Source organism: Equus caballus, chromosome 15 (assembly GCF_041296265.1).
Source record: "Equus caballus isolate H_3958 breed thoroughbred chromosome 15, TB-T2T, whole genome shotgun sequence".
Classification (NCBI taxonomy): Eukaryota; Metazoa; Chordata; class Mammalia; order Perissodactyla; family Equidae; genus Equus; species Equus caballus.
In genome coordinates, this window is record NC_091698.1 from 86,087,495 (window position 1) to 86,106,241 (window position 18,747).

The window sequence follows — 18,747 nt, forward strand, 5'->3', positions numbered from 1 at the left end:
ATTATTTTGTCAGTTTAGATCATTAAATTTCTAAAGTGCTTTGTGCTTTGTTAGTTTCAACAAGTCTCAGGACTTTCTTAAAAGAAAATACATTAAATTAAATAACATCCATCATAGTATCATTAAGTGCAAATGAGATTCTCCCTACTAGATTTATAAACTGCATGTGTAGTAGTAGTAATAAATAACAATAATAATGGTAGGAATAAGAATAGCTAACGTTAATGCTCTGCTGACCTTCGGCCAGGCGCTGTCTAAATGGGTTACTGCATTGAATCCTCTCACAGGAATGTAAGCTACATGAAGGTGGGGACTGTGTCTCTTTTATTCACTGCACTATTTCCAGTGCATCTAGATGTGCCTGCCACATAAGAGCTGCTCAATGAATATTTGTCAAATGAAGGGTTGTGGAGCATATGTAGTCATGCCATTTCAGCAATAAGGAGTGAATCTTAGAATGATTAAAGCACTTGCCCAAGGATAGACTTCCAGTAATGCAACTGGAACTCAAACCCATGTGGGATGATCTTTGTCATTTTGACAGTGGGGACATGCTAACCTAATTGCAATATTAATTACTATTGCTTTAGGTTGAGTTGGCATACTTTTTCTTAAAGAACCGCGTGGTAAATATTTTAGACTTTGCACGCCAGATGCTCTCTGTTGCAACTACTCAACTCTGTCATTGTAGCATGAAAGCATCCATAGACAATTCATAAATGAATGGGTATGGCTGTGTTCCAGTAAAACTTCATTAGCAAAAACAGGTGGCAGGGCAGATCTGGCCCGGGGTAGTATAATTTCTCTAGTTTGCCGTCCCCTGTTTAAGGCGATCTCTTGCTGTCAGTGCCACAGTAAATCACGTGTGCAGATGTGGGCCCTGAAATGGCATGGCACTACGTCTAGTTTGGTGGTCCTCCAGATGGTCCAGAATATTAGTTCTTTATATTAGTTTATATTAGTGTTTTTCAAGATTAATCTGGAAGTAAAAACAAAATTTTGATAATTGTCATGAAGAACTTAGGAATCTCCAGGAATTCTTAGACCCTACTTTGTGAAAAAGTGGTGTACGGAAATAGCAAGTATAGAAAAAGGATATAATAAGTGATGTTATGATATTCCCTGTTTTAGTCTGAGCTTAACATTTACAATTTTTATTACCTAGTGAGAGACCAGTTTTGGGACGAGGGAGTCAACTTTTGAGTATCTTTTTTTCTTTGTAATTACAGGCTACTGGTACCAACTCTTGTTTTTTCTCTAGGACCTTGATTTCATTAGATTTTTGTTGTTTCTTGTTGCTTTTTGTTTGGCTTATTTTCTTTCTGTTTAAAATTCTTTCTTCTTGGGGACAAATTGTTAAGTAACCATCATGTGTGTGTAAGCCTATTTGGTAACATTTCGATGATCTAGGAAGGGGCCAGTTTTAATTATCAAAATATTAATTGCAAAATGTTAAGGAATATATTCACATTTTAAATTTTCTTTGGGATATATTTATAACTAAACTTTCACCAGGCACCTTGCTTTAATGGATATGTAAATTGTGTAGTCATTTAATTTCTGATTCTGACATATTTGAGATACGTTATGTAAATCACTCCATGATTTACAACAGTTTAATCTGCTTAGGGAAATTATTTGGCTTATGCTAATTGTGTAAATATTTTTTTCTTCATAGAGTAAGACAGAGTTCAGCTGAAATTGTCACAAATTTTGCATCAATAGAGTCCACGCAATGAGCTATTTGTATTCTAGCCTTTTAGGCATAGAGATTTAAAAATAGGCATCTCAAAGCAACAATTTTGTAAGAAATTTAATGAAAGGTTTGGGATTCCACTCCACCTCTTCGGAGTTCTGTACCTTTGAGCAAGCTAGTGCTCCTTTCAAGGCACCTGTCTCTTCACGTCTAAAATGAGTATAATAATACTAATACCAGCACCTAGGGCTGTTGGGAGGATTACATAAGATAATGCTTGCAAGGGCTTTAACAAAGGGACTGGCCCAGCCCAAGTTTATCCATGTAAACTACTATTACCATGTGATAAAAAAGTTACATTTAGGAGTTCTTGAAGTTTGGGGATGAATATCTTTTTGTTTAATATTGTTTAATATAAAAGTAGAAGATTTTATTTATATCTTTTAGTATAAGCTAACTATTCTTATGCTCTTTATTATAACATTTCATAATAATTATTGTCTAAATTATATTTAGTGACATGTTTATCTGTGTGAAGCAGTAGGGATGTGGGAAATGTGTCTCAGCTAGTCCAGGACTCTGCAGAGAAAATAATCGGAGTTAGAAATAAGACATAGCCTCGTATTTTCAGCACAGGAAGCAAGTGTATGAACTCACTGAAGTATTGACTTTCTAATATTATGGAAGCTATCAAATAAAGGGACAATGGTTTATCTTTTACCAGGCTTCCACTTTATTTTGACTGATATTCTCTTACTATGTGCGTGTACAGCTTGGTTTCCTGTACCTCTTCATGATATAGTGATGAGCACTTGGTTGAATTGTCAGATTGTACAGTGGTTAATTGTATCTGTCTTTGTCTCCAGGATGATTGAGGAAAGTGGGAACAAGCGGAAGACCATGGCAGAGAAGAGGCAGCTGTTCATAGAAATGCGTGAGTCTTGAGTGCTTCTGAGGTCCTTGTTTGCATGTGTGGGAAGGCCTTTTTTTCTCCTGATCAAGTCACAGGTTTAATCAGTTAGAAGTTTTACGTTGCAAGCTTTAGAAAGGGAAGAAGGGGAGTTAAAGAATCATGGGGGTGGAGGACCCCAAGCCAGTGTATATTTTAATTGAATTGACTTGAATTGCTTTCTTAAGCAAAGTCATAAATAATTAAGGCAGGACGTCACCTAGATTTTCTCTGAGTTTAAGGCATGCTAATCAATTTAGACCTTTTGCTGTAACTCTTTTGTTACCATGAGCTTGCAAGTGGTGATAAATAATAATATGTTATATACATTACCTTACACTAGATACACTTTCTAAGGGAGGGAGAGCTAAGTGTTCGGACAACCCTTAGGGCTATAGGAAAAATTAAAAGTGTGAATGTGTGCTTTGGTATGTTACTTTACTATACAATTTTAAATCTTCTGTTAAAAAATTATGTATTTATATAAAACTCGAACAAAGAAAAAGATGGCCTAGAGGAGAGAGGCTGTTTCCAGTATATGAAGGATTGTTTTGCTCTGCAATTACTTGTCTATGTGACTTTGACCAACACACTCACACTTGGTGCACCACAAATCCCTTTGCCACGAAATAAGGTTATTGGTTTGTACCTGTGATTGTGAAGCATTTTAAAAGCATTTTACTTTTTTTTTCCAAATGAGATTTTACAAGGACCCTCAACATGTGAGTGTCACAAAATTGGTACTGCTTAGTTGAAGACAGAGAGGGGAGGTGGGAGCCCAGCCTGAGATAGCCCCTGAGGTACTTGCAGAATTCTAGATTTCCACGTATCACAGAGTGACAATCATTGGATGAATTCTCAGAAGACCCTTCAACCGTCAAGATATTTTAAATCTTTAGAGTCTTAGTAATGGGAGGCAGAGTGTGACTCCCCTCAGATCTTTGTCGTCCTGTCAAGCATGGCCTAGGTCACTGTTAGAGGTGGCAGAGAAGAACTTGTTGGCATTGGGTAGGTGGTCGGGTTGGGTGATCTTTAAGGACTCTTGTACTTCTGGGTGTCTAATTGCTGATCATCCAAGCCAAACGCCTTGAAGTTGCTCCCTCAGCCTCATCTTCCACCTCCAAAGAAATCACTCAGGGCAGCTGAGTTTTACGTCATAAGTGAGTCTCGAATCTGTCCTCCTACCTTACTGGCTCTGAATCCAGGCTCTGCAGTCAGGCTGCCTGGGTTTGGGTCTTGGCTCCCTCACTTACTGGCTGTATAACCTTAGGCAAGTTAATCTCTCTGTGCGGCAGTTTCCTCATCAAGAAAATGGGAACAGTACCTACTGCATAAAATTATCATGAATTAAATGAGATAATGTGAGTAAAGCACTTGATGCCGTGCTTGACACAGATGGAAGGTATTTACTATGGCGAGCTGTCTTTATTATGAATATTTTTATCGTTGTTACTTTTCTGAACTAAAGCAATCAGTTTCTGATCCCTTCTTCTGGTCTTGACCCTCTCAAATCTGTGACTTATGAAGCTGCCAGATTGAACTATATAGATCTATGTTACTTCCTTCTTAAATCCCTTCAATTGTCCTCATCACTTTCCTGAGAAAGCCCAAGCTTCTAAGCATGCCCAGCAAGGCCCTTCTGGCCTCTTTTTCCTTGGTTCCCAAGTTCCCTATTTCCCTCACACGTCTTGCGTGTCATTTCCCAGCAATACAGAGCTGGCTTTCCGGCAGATGAGGTTTCCATGTCCCTCTGCCTTTGCTCACGTGGTTGCTCCACCTTCATCTGATTTGTGGCTCCTGCCTACCCTTCAAGACTCAGTGTAGGGGTCGTCTGTTCCATTTAACTTTTAACGCATTTATTGAGAATCTGTATGTTCCAGGCACTATTCTAGATGCTAGGATTTTAGGGAGGAAGAAAACACAGCCCCTGACTTCTCTCATGTTGCTTACCTTTTAGTACGAGGAAGCAGACAAAATAGGAAACCAAATAAATGAACAATATAAGAAATGCCTGGAATGCACTCACACCGGCAAGTGAGAGAACGTGCCTAGGGTAGATATTTGAGGTAGAAATTGGGTATTTTTCAAAGAATTAGGTTTGCTGCTTAGTGAATGTTATCATTCTGACGCATAAACCTCATGTAAATTACCATTCTCTGTAACAAACTCAAGGATCTGGACAGTCTGGGAGATGTTTGGTGAGTGTGGCTTCTTGAGTCTCTCCTATTTCTTCATAGGAAGAATTGCCTTGGTGGCAGTGGTATCTGCTGCTGGAAGCCTCATTCTCTTATTTCCAACATCATCCCACCCAAATCTCCAGCATAATTACCTTCTGTGGATGCTGAAATCACCTTTTGCCAGCCTCATTACTTGACTCTATCTTCTAGGTGTAAATTTAAAAGGATACTTCGAAATAGTTCATAACAGAAACTAGAAAATATGGAGAGTTGATAATGAAAATAGTATATATCAGAATACATGGAATGCAAAAATGGAAAATCACAGGCAAGTTTACTCTTAAATGTTTACACAAGAAAGAAAAAAAGGTCTGAAAATAAATGGCCTAAGTAATCCAATATAAGAAGTGGGAAAAAGAACAACAGAATTGCCTAAAGTAGAAAGAAGAACATAATAAACATAAGAGTGCACAACAATAAAGTGGGGAACAAAGATACATGGAGAGGACCGATAAAGCCAAAACTTCCTTGAAGAAACCAATAATACTGACAACATTTTGAAAAAGAAAGAGTAAAATCGGAATCCATGAGCGTGGAGGCCTGGCGTCAAGTATTTTGAAGAGTCATCCAGAGAACTTTTTATTTTAGCACCAGAGTTGAGAACTACTGTTCTAACTTATCATCTTTCATTTTTCTTAGTAATTTTCTATCATGTAAGAATCGTAAACTACCAAATTATTTCTATATGATTTATTCCACTCTTCATAAATATTTATCAAGTTACTGGGGCTACCAAGATAAACAGATGTGATCCTCATTCTCATAGTGCTTAGAGTCCAGAAAATAAAATATTAAGCAAAGAAAAAATAAACTGTTTTCATCACTGTTCATAATAGGAAATTAAAGATATTGTCTAAAAACAGAAAGGACTAAGAATATTCTGTACTTTCCTCAATTTTGCTGTGAAGCTAAACTGCTCTAGAAAAATAGTCTTTTTGAAAAAATGATATAGTTACCTACCTATGTAGAAATCTATAAACTAACCATTTAGTCTAATAAAAGAGTGGAGAAAGATCACTGGATTCAAAATTTACATACTAAATAAATAGATGACTGTCTAAAAAATATTTAGCTTAATTGGGCTATAGGTCAGGGAATGAGGGATTCTAGAATCTTTGAATTTGTTGACATTTTTTGTTATGTATTTTTCTAAATAGTCTATGAGTGCTTGAAAATAATGTGTATGATTTCTGCATTATTTAGATCAAGCTTGTTACATGTTTTATTCAAATTTTTTTTGTCCGTATTGATTTGACTGCTTCATTACTGAAAGATGTTAAAAATCTCTGCTTTGATCATAGATTTTAAATTTTTTCCCTTTAGTTCTGTCAGTGTTTTTTAAATTTTTTTTAAAGATTGGCACCTGAGCTAACATCTGTTGCCAATCTTCTTTTTTTTCCTTCTCCTTCTCCCCAGAGACCCCCAGTTGGTAGTTGTATATTCTAGTTGTGAGTGCCTCTGGCTGTGCTCTGTGGCCTGCCGAGTGGTGCCATGTCCGCACCCAGGATCCGAACGGCCGAGACCCTGGGCCACCAAAGCGGAGCGCACGAACTGAACCACTCGGCCACAGGCCAGCCCCCTCTGTCAGTGTTTGGGAGGTTTTGTTTTTAGATGCATATACATTAAAATGTTATATCTACCTAGGAAATTGAATGTTTTGTCATTATGTAGTACTTTTTCTGGTAGGTATGTCCTGTTTCGAGTAATGCTTTTTTGCCTTGAAGTCTCTTTTGTTATATGTTAATATAGCTCTGCCAGCTTTCTTTGGTTGCATGCCTAGTAAAGTATTTATCTTTGCATTCTTTTAAAAAACTTTCTGTATCCTTATGTTTTATGTGTATCTCCTGTAAACAGCGTAAGGTAGGTTATTTAAAAAAAAAGACAACCAATGTGACTGACAGTCTTTGCTTTTTCACTGAAGACTTTATTCTCTTTAATCTTTTTTATGAATACTGATATATTTCATTTTTTTGTTTGTCTTATTTTGTGCTTCGATTTTTCTTTTCTCTATCCCTCCCCCGCCCCCTTTCTTGCCTTATCTTAGACGAATTGAGCTTCCTTCCTTCCATTCCACTTTTTCCCTTTATTTGGCTGTGAGTTGTATTTTCTTTTTCTGGCTGTCCTAGAAATTTTAACATCAATTAATTGAAGTCCAAAGCTTATCAATATTTATAACTTTGTTGATAGTAATACAAGGATATTAGAATGCTTTAGAGTACCTCCTTTATGAAATATATGCTATGGTTAGTGTTGTCTTTTTTAACTCCATAGATTAGACTTTGTTATTATTTTGCATAGTCAATTTTTGTTTTATCCAACCTATTTGGTTATCACTTTCTTTGCTCGCCGTTATTTTTTAAAATTTAAATCTAAATCTTGGTGGAGCCAGGCACGTGTCCCTATCTTTTCCCTTTGTGGGTTTTTTTCTTCTTTTATTCCTAGTTCAGCCCCTGGGAGAGTCATCCTTCAGTGGTCTTGGCTTTATTTGTACCTTCCTCTCTGCTGGGACCCCTGGCTTCATCTCTGATCCCCAGGATTTCTAACTGTACTGCCAAGAAAAAATAAGGAAGTCAGTTATGTTTATATTCATTACTTATTCAGACTAATATTCTTTTGGAAAGTGTTTTTCTTTTTTTTTTTCTTATTAAAAATGCTTGTAAGGGGCCAGCCCAGTGGCATAGTGGTTAAGTTCACATGCTTTGCTTCTGCAGCCCGAGGTTCACAGGGTCCCTGGCACAGACCTAGCACTGCTTGTCAAGCCATGCTGTGGTGGCATCCCACATAAAATAGAGGAAGATTGACACAGATGTTAGTTCAGCGACAGTCTTCCTCAAGCAAAAAGAGGAAGATTGGCAACAGAGGTTAGCTCAAGGCCAGTCTTCCTTACCAAAAAACAAAAACAAATACAAAAAAACCTTGTAAAAGTTTTGGACAATTCAGAAATATTATATTTACATTTATTAGATTTCTAATCTCTTCTCCCCTTTCTCTTCTCTCCTCCTCATCTCCTCGGTTAGATTCCTTTTGCAACAAAATACATTTACTTCCTTACACCTCCCATGGGCCTGCTGAGCTGCCAGACCAAGTCCTATGGCTTTGTAGAACGCAGTGTGGAATTCTCTGTCCTACTTGAAGAAGGCTAAAAGCATCAACATGTTTACACAGGAGAAGGAGTTTGCCCCCACTGCTTTTATCGTCTCGCTCTATCAGCCTTTCCTTGCTAGTGTCCAAAATTGTATAGTTGTCTAAGCTTTGACTTTCCTCGGTATATTTTCGGGAGAAAGCAGATCAGAGTTTTTTATAGCAGCAACACAGGACTTCCTAATTTTCAGTGATTTATTTGTTCAGTAAATATTTCATGTACTAGTTTTGTTGTGTCCCAGTTTGGGGCGTATGATAGTGAACAACACAAGGATAAAATAGGCTCTGCCTTCGTGAAACTTGGTTTCCTGGAAATGGAAACAAGGAATGATGGGGCAGTAGGAGCCGTGACGTGGGAAGCATGGGGAGTCCAGGAAGGGTTATGGGAGGAAGTGGTGTCTAGGCTGAATCAGCCCCGATGTGATGAAGGAAGGGCTAGAGCAGTAAGTAGCGCTTCTGAAGGCCCAGGGCTTGGCATGTTTGGGTAATTATATGAAGTCACACTAACTGGAGTTGGATGTGAGAGAAAAGTTTGAGAGGTGCATGAACCAGACCTTTTAGTTGAGTTGGGTAGTCCTGTGTTTCCCAAACCTACCTTGATTATAAGACTCTCTAGAATGAAGATTCCAGGTTCCTCTCCTGGATACTTTGATACAAGCTTCTGATATAGGCAGATACAATGAAACCCTTGCATTTGACTCTGTTTTCCTTGGGATTTGGTTATACCGTAGAATATTCACATCTCATCCTCATGAATGAGGCAAGCCATAATGTAGAAAGAAGGGTTAATCCTTTCTTAGCTGTACCCCATCTTTCTCCTGTATATCTTGGGTACCCAGTGTCCTCATATTTTCTCCTCTTTGTTCAGGAGCTTCACTGGGCTCTCTAACGGGGCCCAGATTTCTGCCTGGGAATTTAGTTAGGACCCTTCGTACCATTTCTTGATAAGCTTGAAACATATTGCCTGACATTAGTATTAAAATGACATTTTACTGTATTTCTTATAATGAACTATTCTTGAAATGAATGATGATGAAGTGAAGAGTAATCATTTCTCGTTCAGAATCCCCGATGGGATAATATAATCATTTCAATTTCTTCACTGGGGGCTTTCTGTTCTTTTTTTAATGTGTCATACTACCATGTTTTCTGATGAGGAAGTTGACGTGACACTTACATAAGGGAAGTATTTTAAAAGTGAAGGCTATTCTTAGAGGCAGTGTATAAGGATTTTACTTAGAGAAACCAGAAAAGGTGACTGCTTCAGAAGAAGGTAAACATATGGGAAGTTTGAGAACCTGATTAGTTGAATGTTGGGACAATAAGATTTTAATAATGTTCTAAGGTTATTGATTTTGTCTTCACTTTTAGAAATTATTTTGAGATTTGGAGTGCTGTTAGATTTTTTAAATGATATTGTGGCAGGGCTCCCTAGAATTTCTGAATCCTGTGCTATCCCACTGCTGTCTCTACCTTTTTTCCCACTGGGTTTAGAGGGATGTATTTTCACAAAGAACAATGGCAAAGGAAGGCAGAGTGATACTTGATTCTTGACTAGCACCTGAAACTTCAGTGTAGAGATTTCTGGCAAACTGGGCTGAAGCATATGGAGTTTCCCATTTTCCTAAACTAGATGGCTTTGAACTTGTGTGATATCTGCTCTATTTTGTTTTGCAGCCCCCAAATCTGACTCTAATTGCACTGGAGAGAGAGTCTGAAGAGAGTGCGTTATACCAGGTGCACTGACTTTTTCCTGTAGTTACTTCTCCACTAGCAGATGTGCCCTAATAAATGTCCTGCAATCTGATCAATCTGATCAGTAATCTTTCTGTTTGGTCATTTGGGGATGGAACTTTCCCAGCTATTCACATTAGTTTTCTCAGAAAAATATTTTATAAAGATAAAGGTTTAGGCATTAAAATTATTTATCTACAGTGATTTAATGACTGGTTATTTTTTAAATGCCCTTTAACGTTTGTCACACTTCTTTCTTAAAACCATTGTTTTTTTTTTTTTAAGATTGGCACCTGCGCTAACAACTGTTGCCAGTCTTCCTTTTTTCCCCCTGCTTTTTTCTCCCCAAATCCCCCCAGCACATAGTTGTGTGTTTTTTTTTTAGTTGTAGGTCCTTCTAGTTGTGGCACGTGGGATGCTGCCTCAACATGGCCTGACGAGCAGTGCCATGTCTGCGCCCAGGATCCGAACCAGCGAAACCCTGGGCTGCGGGGAGCGGAACACGTGAACTTAACCACTCGGCCATGGGGCTGGCCCCTGGTTTTTGAATAATTAATACTTAATAGTTTCAATTAAAAATATTTGGGTTGATATAATATATTAAACTAAATGAGTAAAAGCAAATAGGACTGAATAAATTTAAAAAAGAATTGTAAACCTTCACTCTGAAAACTACAAAACATTGTTGAAGGAAATTAGGGAAGACTTAAACAGGCGGGAAGACGTCCTGTGTCAAAAGATCAGGTGATTTAACTGTAAGATGGCAGTATTCCTAAGGTGATTCACAAACTCAATACAATTCTCATAAAAACTGGCTTCTTTGCATAAATGAATAGGCTGATCCTAAAAATTCATATAGAAATTCAGGGGCCCCAGAATAGTCCAAACAATCTTAAAAGAGAAGAACAAAGTTGGAAGACTCACACTTCGTAATTTGAGAATTTGGAATTTGCTACAAAGCTAGAATAATCCAGATTGTGTAGTACTGACATAAAGATAGACATATAATCAGTGGGATAGAATTGAAAGTCCAGAATTAAACCCATACATCTATGGTCCCTTGATTTTTTTCACAGTGGTGCCAAGATCATTTAAAGAGGAAAGAGGAGTCTTTTGAACAAATGGTGCTGGGACAAATGGATATCCACATGCAAAAGAATGAATTTGAACCCCTACCTCATATCATGTAATAAATTAACTCTAAGTGGATTGTAGATCTAAATGTAAGAGCTAAAACTATAAAACTCTTAAAAGAAAACATAGGTGTAAATCTTCATGACCTTGGATTAGGCAAAGCCATCTTGGCTATGACACCAAAAGCACAAGGGACAAAAGAACAAATAGATAAATTGAATTTCATCAAAATTAAAAACTTTTGTGTTTCAGTGGATACAACCAAGAAAGTGAAATGACTACTCACTGAATGGGGGAAAATATTTGCAAATTGTTTATAAGGGACTTGTATCTACAATATATAAACAGCTCTTAGAACCTAATAATAAAGAGCCAGCTCAATTGAAAAATGGGCAAAATCACTGCTAAGGGCAAGAGATTTCTTTTGGGGATAAAGAAAATGTTCTAAAATTGATTGTGGTAGTGGTTGCACGACTCTGTAAGGACCATTAAATTGTACACTTTAAATGGGTGAATTGCATGGTATGTGAATTATATTTCAGTAAAGCTGTTATATTAACAAAAGAAAATAGGACTGTATAGTATATCTAGAAGAATAGAAATTTTGTGAGAACCAGGTGATGGAGGAAATAATTTCAGTCATGGCATCAAGGTAAAGGTTGATTGAAGTGAGAGTAAGAAACCCTTGCTTTACTTTTTGGTCAATAAATATTACTTTCACCAAAAACCTGAAAAAAATCCTTCCCTTTTTTTCTATACTGTGAAGCGAGCGGAAATGAGAGATGCCTGTAAATATTGGTAGAAGGTAACTTGTGCCAGTTCACTTTCCCTTTGTTGAGTCAAAAGTTGCTGCCGGGTGTTGTGAAGGCAGCATAGCTGAAATAAAAGGCTTACGTTGGGGGCCAAAGGGCTCTGAAGTGCCCTTAGAATCCAGACTTTGTTTATAACAAATTTTGAAATGAGAACAAAGTTTGATTTATAGAATCAGGTTACTTTAGGATTTGTCCTAGTTACTATGGCTGTATATCACTTAGCCCCAAATGCTCATTTATTGTGTTTATGCATTTTGGGGGTCTATAATTAGGATAACATCCAGTGCCGATGTCTTGACTTTGCTTCATGATGTTTGAAGTCTCAGCTGGAAGACTTGAAGGCTCAGGGCTGGAATCATTTGAAGACTTGCTCACTTACGTGTTTGGCAATTGACGCTGTCTTTTGGCTGATGGACTCAGTTCCCCTGCATATGATCCTCTCTTTGTGGCCTCTCCACATCAGCTAGTTTGGGCTTCCTCGCAACATGGCATCTGGGTTCCCAGGGCAACATCCCGAGAGAGTGCGAGCAGGGCCCACTGTACCACCTTTTATCACCTATCTTCAGAAATCGTGCAGTGTCACTTCTGCACATTCTATTCGTTGAGGCAGTCACAAGGTCCTGCTCAGATGCACATAGAGGGAAATAATCTTTAGTTCTTGATGAGGAGGGACAGTATCCTAGGAAGCACATAAAATACTGGTCTGGAAATACCATTGTGGCCATTTTTGGAAAAATACAGGCTGCCATAGACCTGGAAGGGGCCCTTAGAGATCAGTTTGTCCAGTTCCCTCATTTTACAGATGCAGACTTTGAGGCCAAGAGGAGGTATGTGTCATGGCCGCAGTCATGGTCTGTGGTTGGTGGTCAGGCTGGGGCTGGAACTGAGCTCTCCTGACTGTAGGCTAAGGTCTTTCCTACTATACCACCTTGCCTCCCTTCCTAAGATGGATAGTTCATTCACTCATATCGTGAGTGTTCCTCCTCTCAGAGTTTTCTTAGCCTAGCAGACAGGATAACATAGGCAAAATTATTGGCATAGTGCTTAGCGTGGAGTGGACATGCAAAAAGTGTGCCTAATCCTTTTTCCCCACTTTGTATTTTATCAGAAGGCCTAGTTGACATGTTATGTATAGACTGTGCCGACACAGTGGAGTAGAGTCACTTCCCAGCATTTAGACATTAAATGGTAAATCACCTTGGACTTTTTATTTGCCCTTTTTTCAGGTGCTCAGAATTTTGACGTCATACGACTGTCAACTTACAGAACAGCTTGCAAATTACGATTTGTACAAAAACGATGCAACCGTAAGTCATTTCTACTCATTTCTGTAATAGCTGGGTAGAGCTCTTGATAATATAAAAGAAATAAATATCTTTTAGTTTGTAATAGAGAAAAAAAATCAAAACCTTATGTGGTAAGGCTAAAAATCATTTTTTTAAACTTTTGTTTTTTATGTATCTGGGTGTGTGTGTGTGTGTTGATTTAAATATATTTCTGTGGGTTCTGGTCAAAAAGTTTGAAAACCACTGTCCTAGGGCAACTACTGTATTTTTTTTTCTTTTTTGCTGAGGAAGATTTGCCCTGAGCTAACATCTGTGGCCAGTCTTCCTCTGTTTCGTATGTGGATCGCTGCAACAGCATGGCTGGTGTGTGTTTTAGGTCTGTGCCTGGGAACTGAACCCAGGCCACTGAAGCGGAGTGTGCTGAACTTAACTCCTAGGCCACCAGGCCGGCCCCAACAGCTACTGTTTTTGTAATTCTTACGGTAATTATTTTTGAGAACTGTAGTCTATGTGTGGAGTGTTGAGAGTCTGAACCAGGCTAGCGGCATTAGTAATGTAAAGTAAAAGATGCGTTGTTCTAGAAGTTTTATTTTGTCACCTATGATTCTTCAATCCAACTGAAAGTGTTTTTTTTGGGGTGTACAGTATAAGTAGGAGTCAAATTTCAGTTTTTTCCATAGATATGTTCACCTGTCCCTGCACTGTTTATTGAAAAGACCATTCTTTTTCTTCACTGCTAAAAAATCTTTTCCTCGTATTCATTGAGGGAAACATACAAGAATGTTCTTAGCAGGGTCCACACATGAGAAGATCTGCTCTTGGGCACTCGTGTTCCATTGATCTGTCTGTCTGTTCTTGTACTGATAACACTATTAGAGCTTTGTAGTAAGTCTTGTTATCAGGTAGAGGAAGTCTTCCTACTTTGTTCCGTTTTTCTTCTTAAGATTGTCTAGGACATTCTCGGCCTCTTTCCATTTATTTTTATGCAAATTTTCGAATCAACTTGTCAGTTTCTACTAAAAACAAACAAAATAAAACAAGAACTCGGCTGGGATTTTTTCTTTCCTGTCTTTTTTCAAGTATAATTTACGTATAGTAAAATTCATCCTTTTAAAGTATAGTCCTGTGGGATTTTGTTGGGATTGCGCTGAATCTGTAGACGAAGTTGAGTAGACTTGACATATTTCTGACGTTGAGATTTCCTCCTGTGAACATAGTATGTCCCTCCATTTATTTAGGACTTTAATTTCTGCCAGTTATAGGGTTTTTTTGTAGAGATGTTGCATATCCTTCATTGGATTTCTCCCGAAGTCGTTGATGATTTATGATACTGTTATAAATAGTATTTTTAAATTTCATTGTCTGTTACTGATATATAGAAATACAGTGACTGGGGCCGGCCCGGTGGTGCAGCAGTTAAGTTCGCACATTCCGCTTCAGTGGCCCAGGGTTCACCGGTTTGAATCCCAGGTGCAGACATGGCACCACTTGTCAAACCATGCTGTGTCAGGCATCCCACATATAAAGTAGAGGAAGATGGGCACAGATGTTAGCTCAGGGCCAGTCTTCCTCAGCAAAAAGAGGAGGATTGGCAGCAGATGTTAGCTCAGGGCTAATCTTCCTCAAAAGAAAAAAAAATAAAGTGACCTTTATATCTTGACTTATATCTAGGAATCATTCTAGACTGAAATATCAATTTTAGTCGTTTATCTGTAGAATTTTTATGATTATCTGTGTATAATTTTGTCATTTCTGAATAATGACAGTTATATTTCTTCATTTCCAATACTTATAGCAGTAATTACTGCATATTTATATTGGTTAGGACCTGAAGTACAATGGAAATGATGATAGTGGGCATTTCTTATCTCATTTCTAATATCAAAGGAAAGGCTTTCCACATTTTGCTATTAAGTTATATGTTTGCTGCAGTTTTTTGTAGATACCCTTAATCAGATTAAGGAAGTTCCCTAGTTTGTTTCTTCATTTCTAAAGATGACTTATTTTAAAAATTGTCTTTCTGCTGATGATTTCTAACTTAATTTCATTTTGATTAGAGAGCATGGTTTATATGATTTTAATTCTTGGAAATTTGTTGATATTAGCTTTGTGACTCAGAATAAAGTCAATTTTTATACATGTTCTTTGTATTCTTGAAAATAAAGCATGCTAGTCATTGGGGGCAGTACTTCATATAGTGCCCATTATGCCTATTTTGTGTGTTGTAAAGTTTAATCATCTATTCTGTACTTACTTCTTTGTATGTTTGCTCTCTCACTTACTAAGAGAGGTGTGTTAATATCTCCTACTAAGTTTGTGAATTTGTCTCTTTGAGTTTCTGTTAAATTTTGCGTTAGGTATTTTTGAGGCTATTGTAGGGAGAGCAAAACTTTACTTCTACCCTCTTAGGGTCTCTGGTTGGGCCCAAGAATTAAATTGACATAGGACAGATCAACAGGGGAAAAGCGTACAGGTTTTTACATGTACCTGGGAGCACCCATAGGAAAATGAAAACCCAAGGAAATGACTAGACCTGAGTGCTTATATACTAGGGAACAAAGAGTAGCAACTGTGGAAAAGTAACCAAAATATATGGGTGACTAAAGGAAGATAAGAGTTATTTTAACAGAGTCGGTACAGATGTCTCTTGACCTCAATTCACTGTCTCTGGTGATAAGAATGTTTCTTTCCCCCTGGAATAGGGAGAGCATCTTTCACGTGGGAGTTTTATTTCCTGCTTTCGAGAAATGAGGAGTTCACAGTGCCCTTCTTGGCACCTGCTGTTTTTAAGTGTCTTTTAACTCAAAATAATCCTCATGCCAAAGTGTCATATTTTGGGGTGACATATTTTGACACCCTCCACTGTTCTGTTAGATAGAAATAAATGTAAAGTTCTTATATCTTTCTGATTAATTAAAACTTTTAAATTGCTGACAGTTTATTTTTTTTGTGTCTTAGTCCATCTTGTTGATATCTGGAACATGATCGAAGCCTTCCGAGACAATGGCCTTAATACGCTGGACCATACCACTGAGATTAGTGTGTCCCGCCTCGAAACTGTCATCTCATCCATCTACTACCAGCTGAACAAGCGCCTGCCTTCTACTCACCAGATCAGCGTGGAGCAGTCCATCAGTCTCCTCCTCAACTTTATGATTGCTGCATACGACAGGCTAGTACCTTACATGCTTACTTCATTTTAAGAACGTTTTACCTAAATCATCCTTCTTCCACACTGCCTTGCTAAGGGTTGTCAACGTAGGATCACAGTTCAAAGGGAAATTATTCAGTGTAAGTCTCTTCTAAAGACTGGTGAAGTGCCAGAGTGCCTTGCTGTCCTAGGCATGTCACATGGTAAGCTCTGTAATATTGTGCAGAATCACAACACTTGAGACATATTGTTGGGTAACATTTTAGGCACCTTAATATAGCTGGTCTCTATGCAGAGAAAGATAGCTAAGTTGTGAGCTTTATTATGAAGCTTTCTATTTGATTTTTAAACCTAACCTTTCTTTATAACACCAAATGCCCCTGGACTATAGTATCTTGTTTTCTCTTTATTTATGTTTAGGAACCTATTTTAATTTTTTTCAGTGCAGAACATTGTCTGGTAGACCTTACAACAATGGAAGAATACTATTTAAATATACTCCAAATTAAAATCGAAATGAGTTGCTGTATTTGTATTCATGGAGAATTAAATTGGTATTATAAAAACAAAAACGAAATGATGAATATTAGAAGCACAGAGGATAATGGATATATTCCAGGAACCAAGCATTCAGATTTCTGATCCCTGCTATATTATCAACCGTCTGATTTGGATGGGTTAATTCTCTGCTTCATTTTATCTCTCTGTAGACGTACTTTGAGTTCATACATCTCTAGAATGCTATTAATTGTACTTTATAATATTGAGGATTCTGTGAGTTAATAGTGAAACTATACGAGTGTCAAAGCCAAGCCACAACATAGGCACTCATTAAATTCACAACATTTTAATAAGATGTTACAAATTAGATATTCTATCCATTTAATAGGAAATTATTTCAAGCAATTTGAATTTTAAAACAAGGGTGTACATGAGACATAAGTCTCACAATTCTAATGCCATTTTTTAGCAGTTTAGGTTAATGAATCCATAAGGCTAATTTTGTACTGTCCAAGGAATCACTGTTTTGATCCAAAAACCTTAGTAAAAACCATTAGTCTGTGGTGAGTGAGCAGCACCTTATCATGACACTGACTCACTGAGTAAATCAGTTCAGGGTTGCACAACATAAGTTACTTCAAGAAACAGTATTTTTTTAAGTCAGAAATAAAAATAATCTTACTGTTTAAAGATGGTAAAGATCATAAACTTTGATTCTGTAATTATATCAAATAAGTTAAATACCGTGGCTAAAGAAGGGAGGAGAAGGAAGAGTGAAGAGATGGCAGAAGGGAGGGTGGGAAGATCAGACGGAAGAGAAGAAGGTACGGAGTGTCCTGGGACATGTTCAGAGAAAGCTGGACACGGGCAGAAAGAGACAGAGGAGAAATGGACAGGAATCTGGTGAAGACAGGTCAGTGGAAGGGCTCACTGAAGAGAACCAGGAAGAACAAGAGTGAGTGAGTGAAGGAGAGTGAGGAGTGTAGTATATCGGTGGTGAGTTTAGTAATTCTTGAGTCATATCTTATTTAAAACTTTGACCATGGACATAAGAATAAATCATCCCATCTTTACTAACCTTGAAATCTTTATACGAAAAGAGCTTATTTAGCTCCCCAGAAATTTGAAATTGACTTTCACGTACTGGAAAAAAGAAAGGATATGGTTATCAGGATTTTATTTTTGAAACTCAGGGCATTTTGTTGTTAAATATTTCAAATAGTAGTCTTTTTATTGGTTGGCCACTTTATTACTTATGCTGGAGACTTCCTTTGATGTTTAAAATATCTACTTACTTATTTGAATCTTTTCAGAGCTTTTGTATTTCATAATTTCTTAAAGTTAAAGCTTGAATGCAGCAATTATTTAATTATTCTTAAGTTCCGTCATCTCCAAATTCAAAGTCAAATTTTTGACCAGATGGTGTCAGATTATTATAATAGATTATAAGACCCTGAAGCAATAGTCAGGAACATAGTATCTAAGACTTTCTTCCTTAAGTGTGTATTTTCTTAGGAATTAATTATTTTTAATACTAAAGATTTTAAATATTTCATATTTGCCAATTTTTAATTGAAAAGTACAAAGAACAGAATTAAAATATCTGTGTATAGGGTCTTAGCAAAAGCTATGAGGAATAGCTCAAACATTCTGACAGCCCCATTTTTCCCCTTATCAGGTCCTCAGTTCTGCCTTGTTGGTAGTTATGTGGTCTGGTCTGAAGGTACAAGTGATGCTTTAACTAACTTTTTCTTTTTTTTCCCCTCTAACGAGGATATCGAAATTCCCAGCATGAAGGACAGAAAATCTTCCTTACTCTTCTTCAGTTGAGCCGATTTCATAACTTAGGGCTTGTGGTTTACAAATCCGCTTTCTATTGCAGCCTCTGTGCTAGTTCAGTGTCTTCACTTGGAAGCAGTAGGAAGCCTGCACTTGTGGGCTTGTACAGTAACAGGCATATGGACTCATGTAACAGAGGAGCCCGGAGGCAGGCCGCCCTTGATCTTTGTTGCATCAGGGCTCTGGTTCATTTCTTTGTAGTGGTCTTGGCTTTGCTCTCCTCTTCTATCAGCTTCATCCCTATGCTGACTTCAAAAAATGCCTGCT

At 37.6% G+C, this 18,747-nt stretch overlaps 1 protein-coding gene across 50 annotated transcripts in view; it reads left to right on the forward strand.

The window, feature by feature from the left end:
• Positions 1–18,747, forward strand: part of DTNB (dystrobrevin beta) — a 237,966-nt gene that overhangs the window by 20,838 nt on the left and 198,381 nt on the right. For 38 of the 50 annotated variants that reach the window (XM_070235828.1, XM_014731260.3, XM_070235793.1 and 35 more), the window contains 3 exons: positions 2,563–2,630; positions 12,930–13,010; positions 15,948–16,161. Coding sequence is in view for 48 of the 50 variants with exons in the window: in XM_014731260.3 (XP_014586746.1) it covers positions 2,563–2,630; positions 12,930–13,010; positions 15,948–16,161 (363 nt within the window). In the remaining 2 variants the exon portion in view is untranslated. Of the gene's footprint in view, positions 1–2,562; positions 2,631–9,700; positions 9,761–12,929; positions 13,011–15,947; positions 16,162–18,747 lie in introns of those variants that run through there. The other 12 variants (XM_070235811.1, XM_070235815.1, XM_070235820.1 and 9 more) reach the window with 2 other exon arrangements.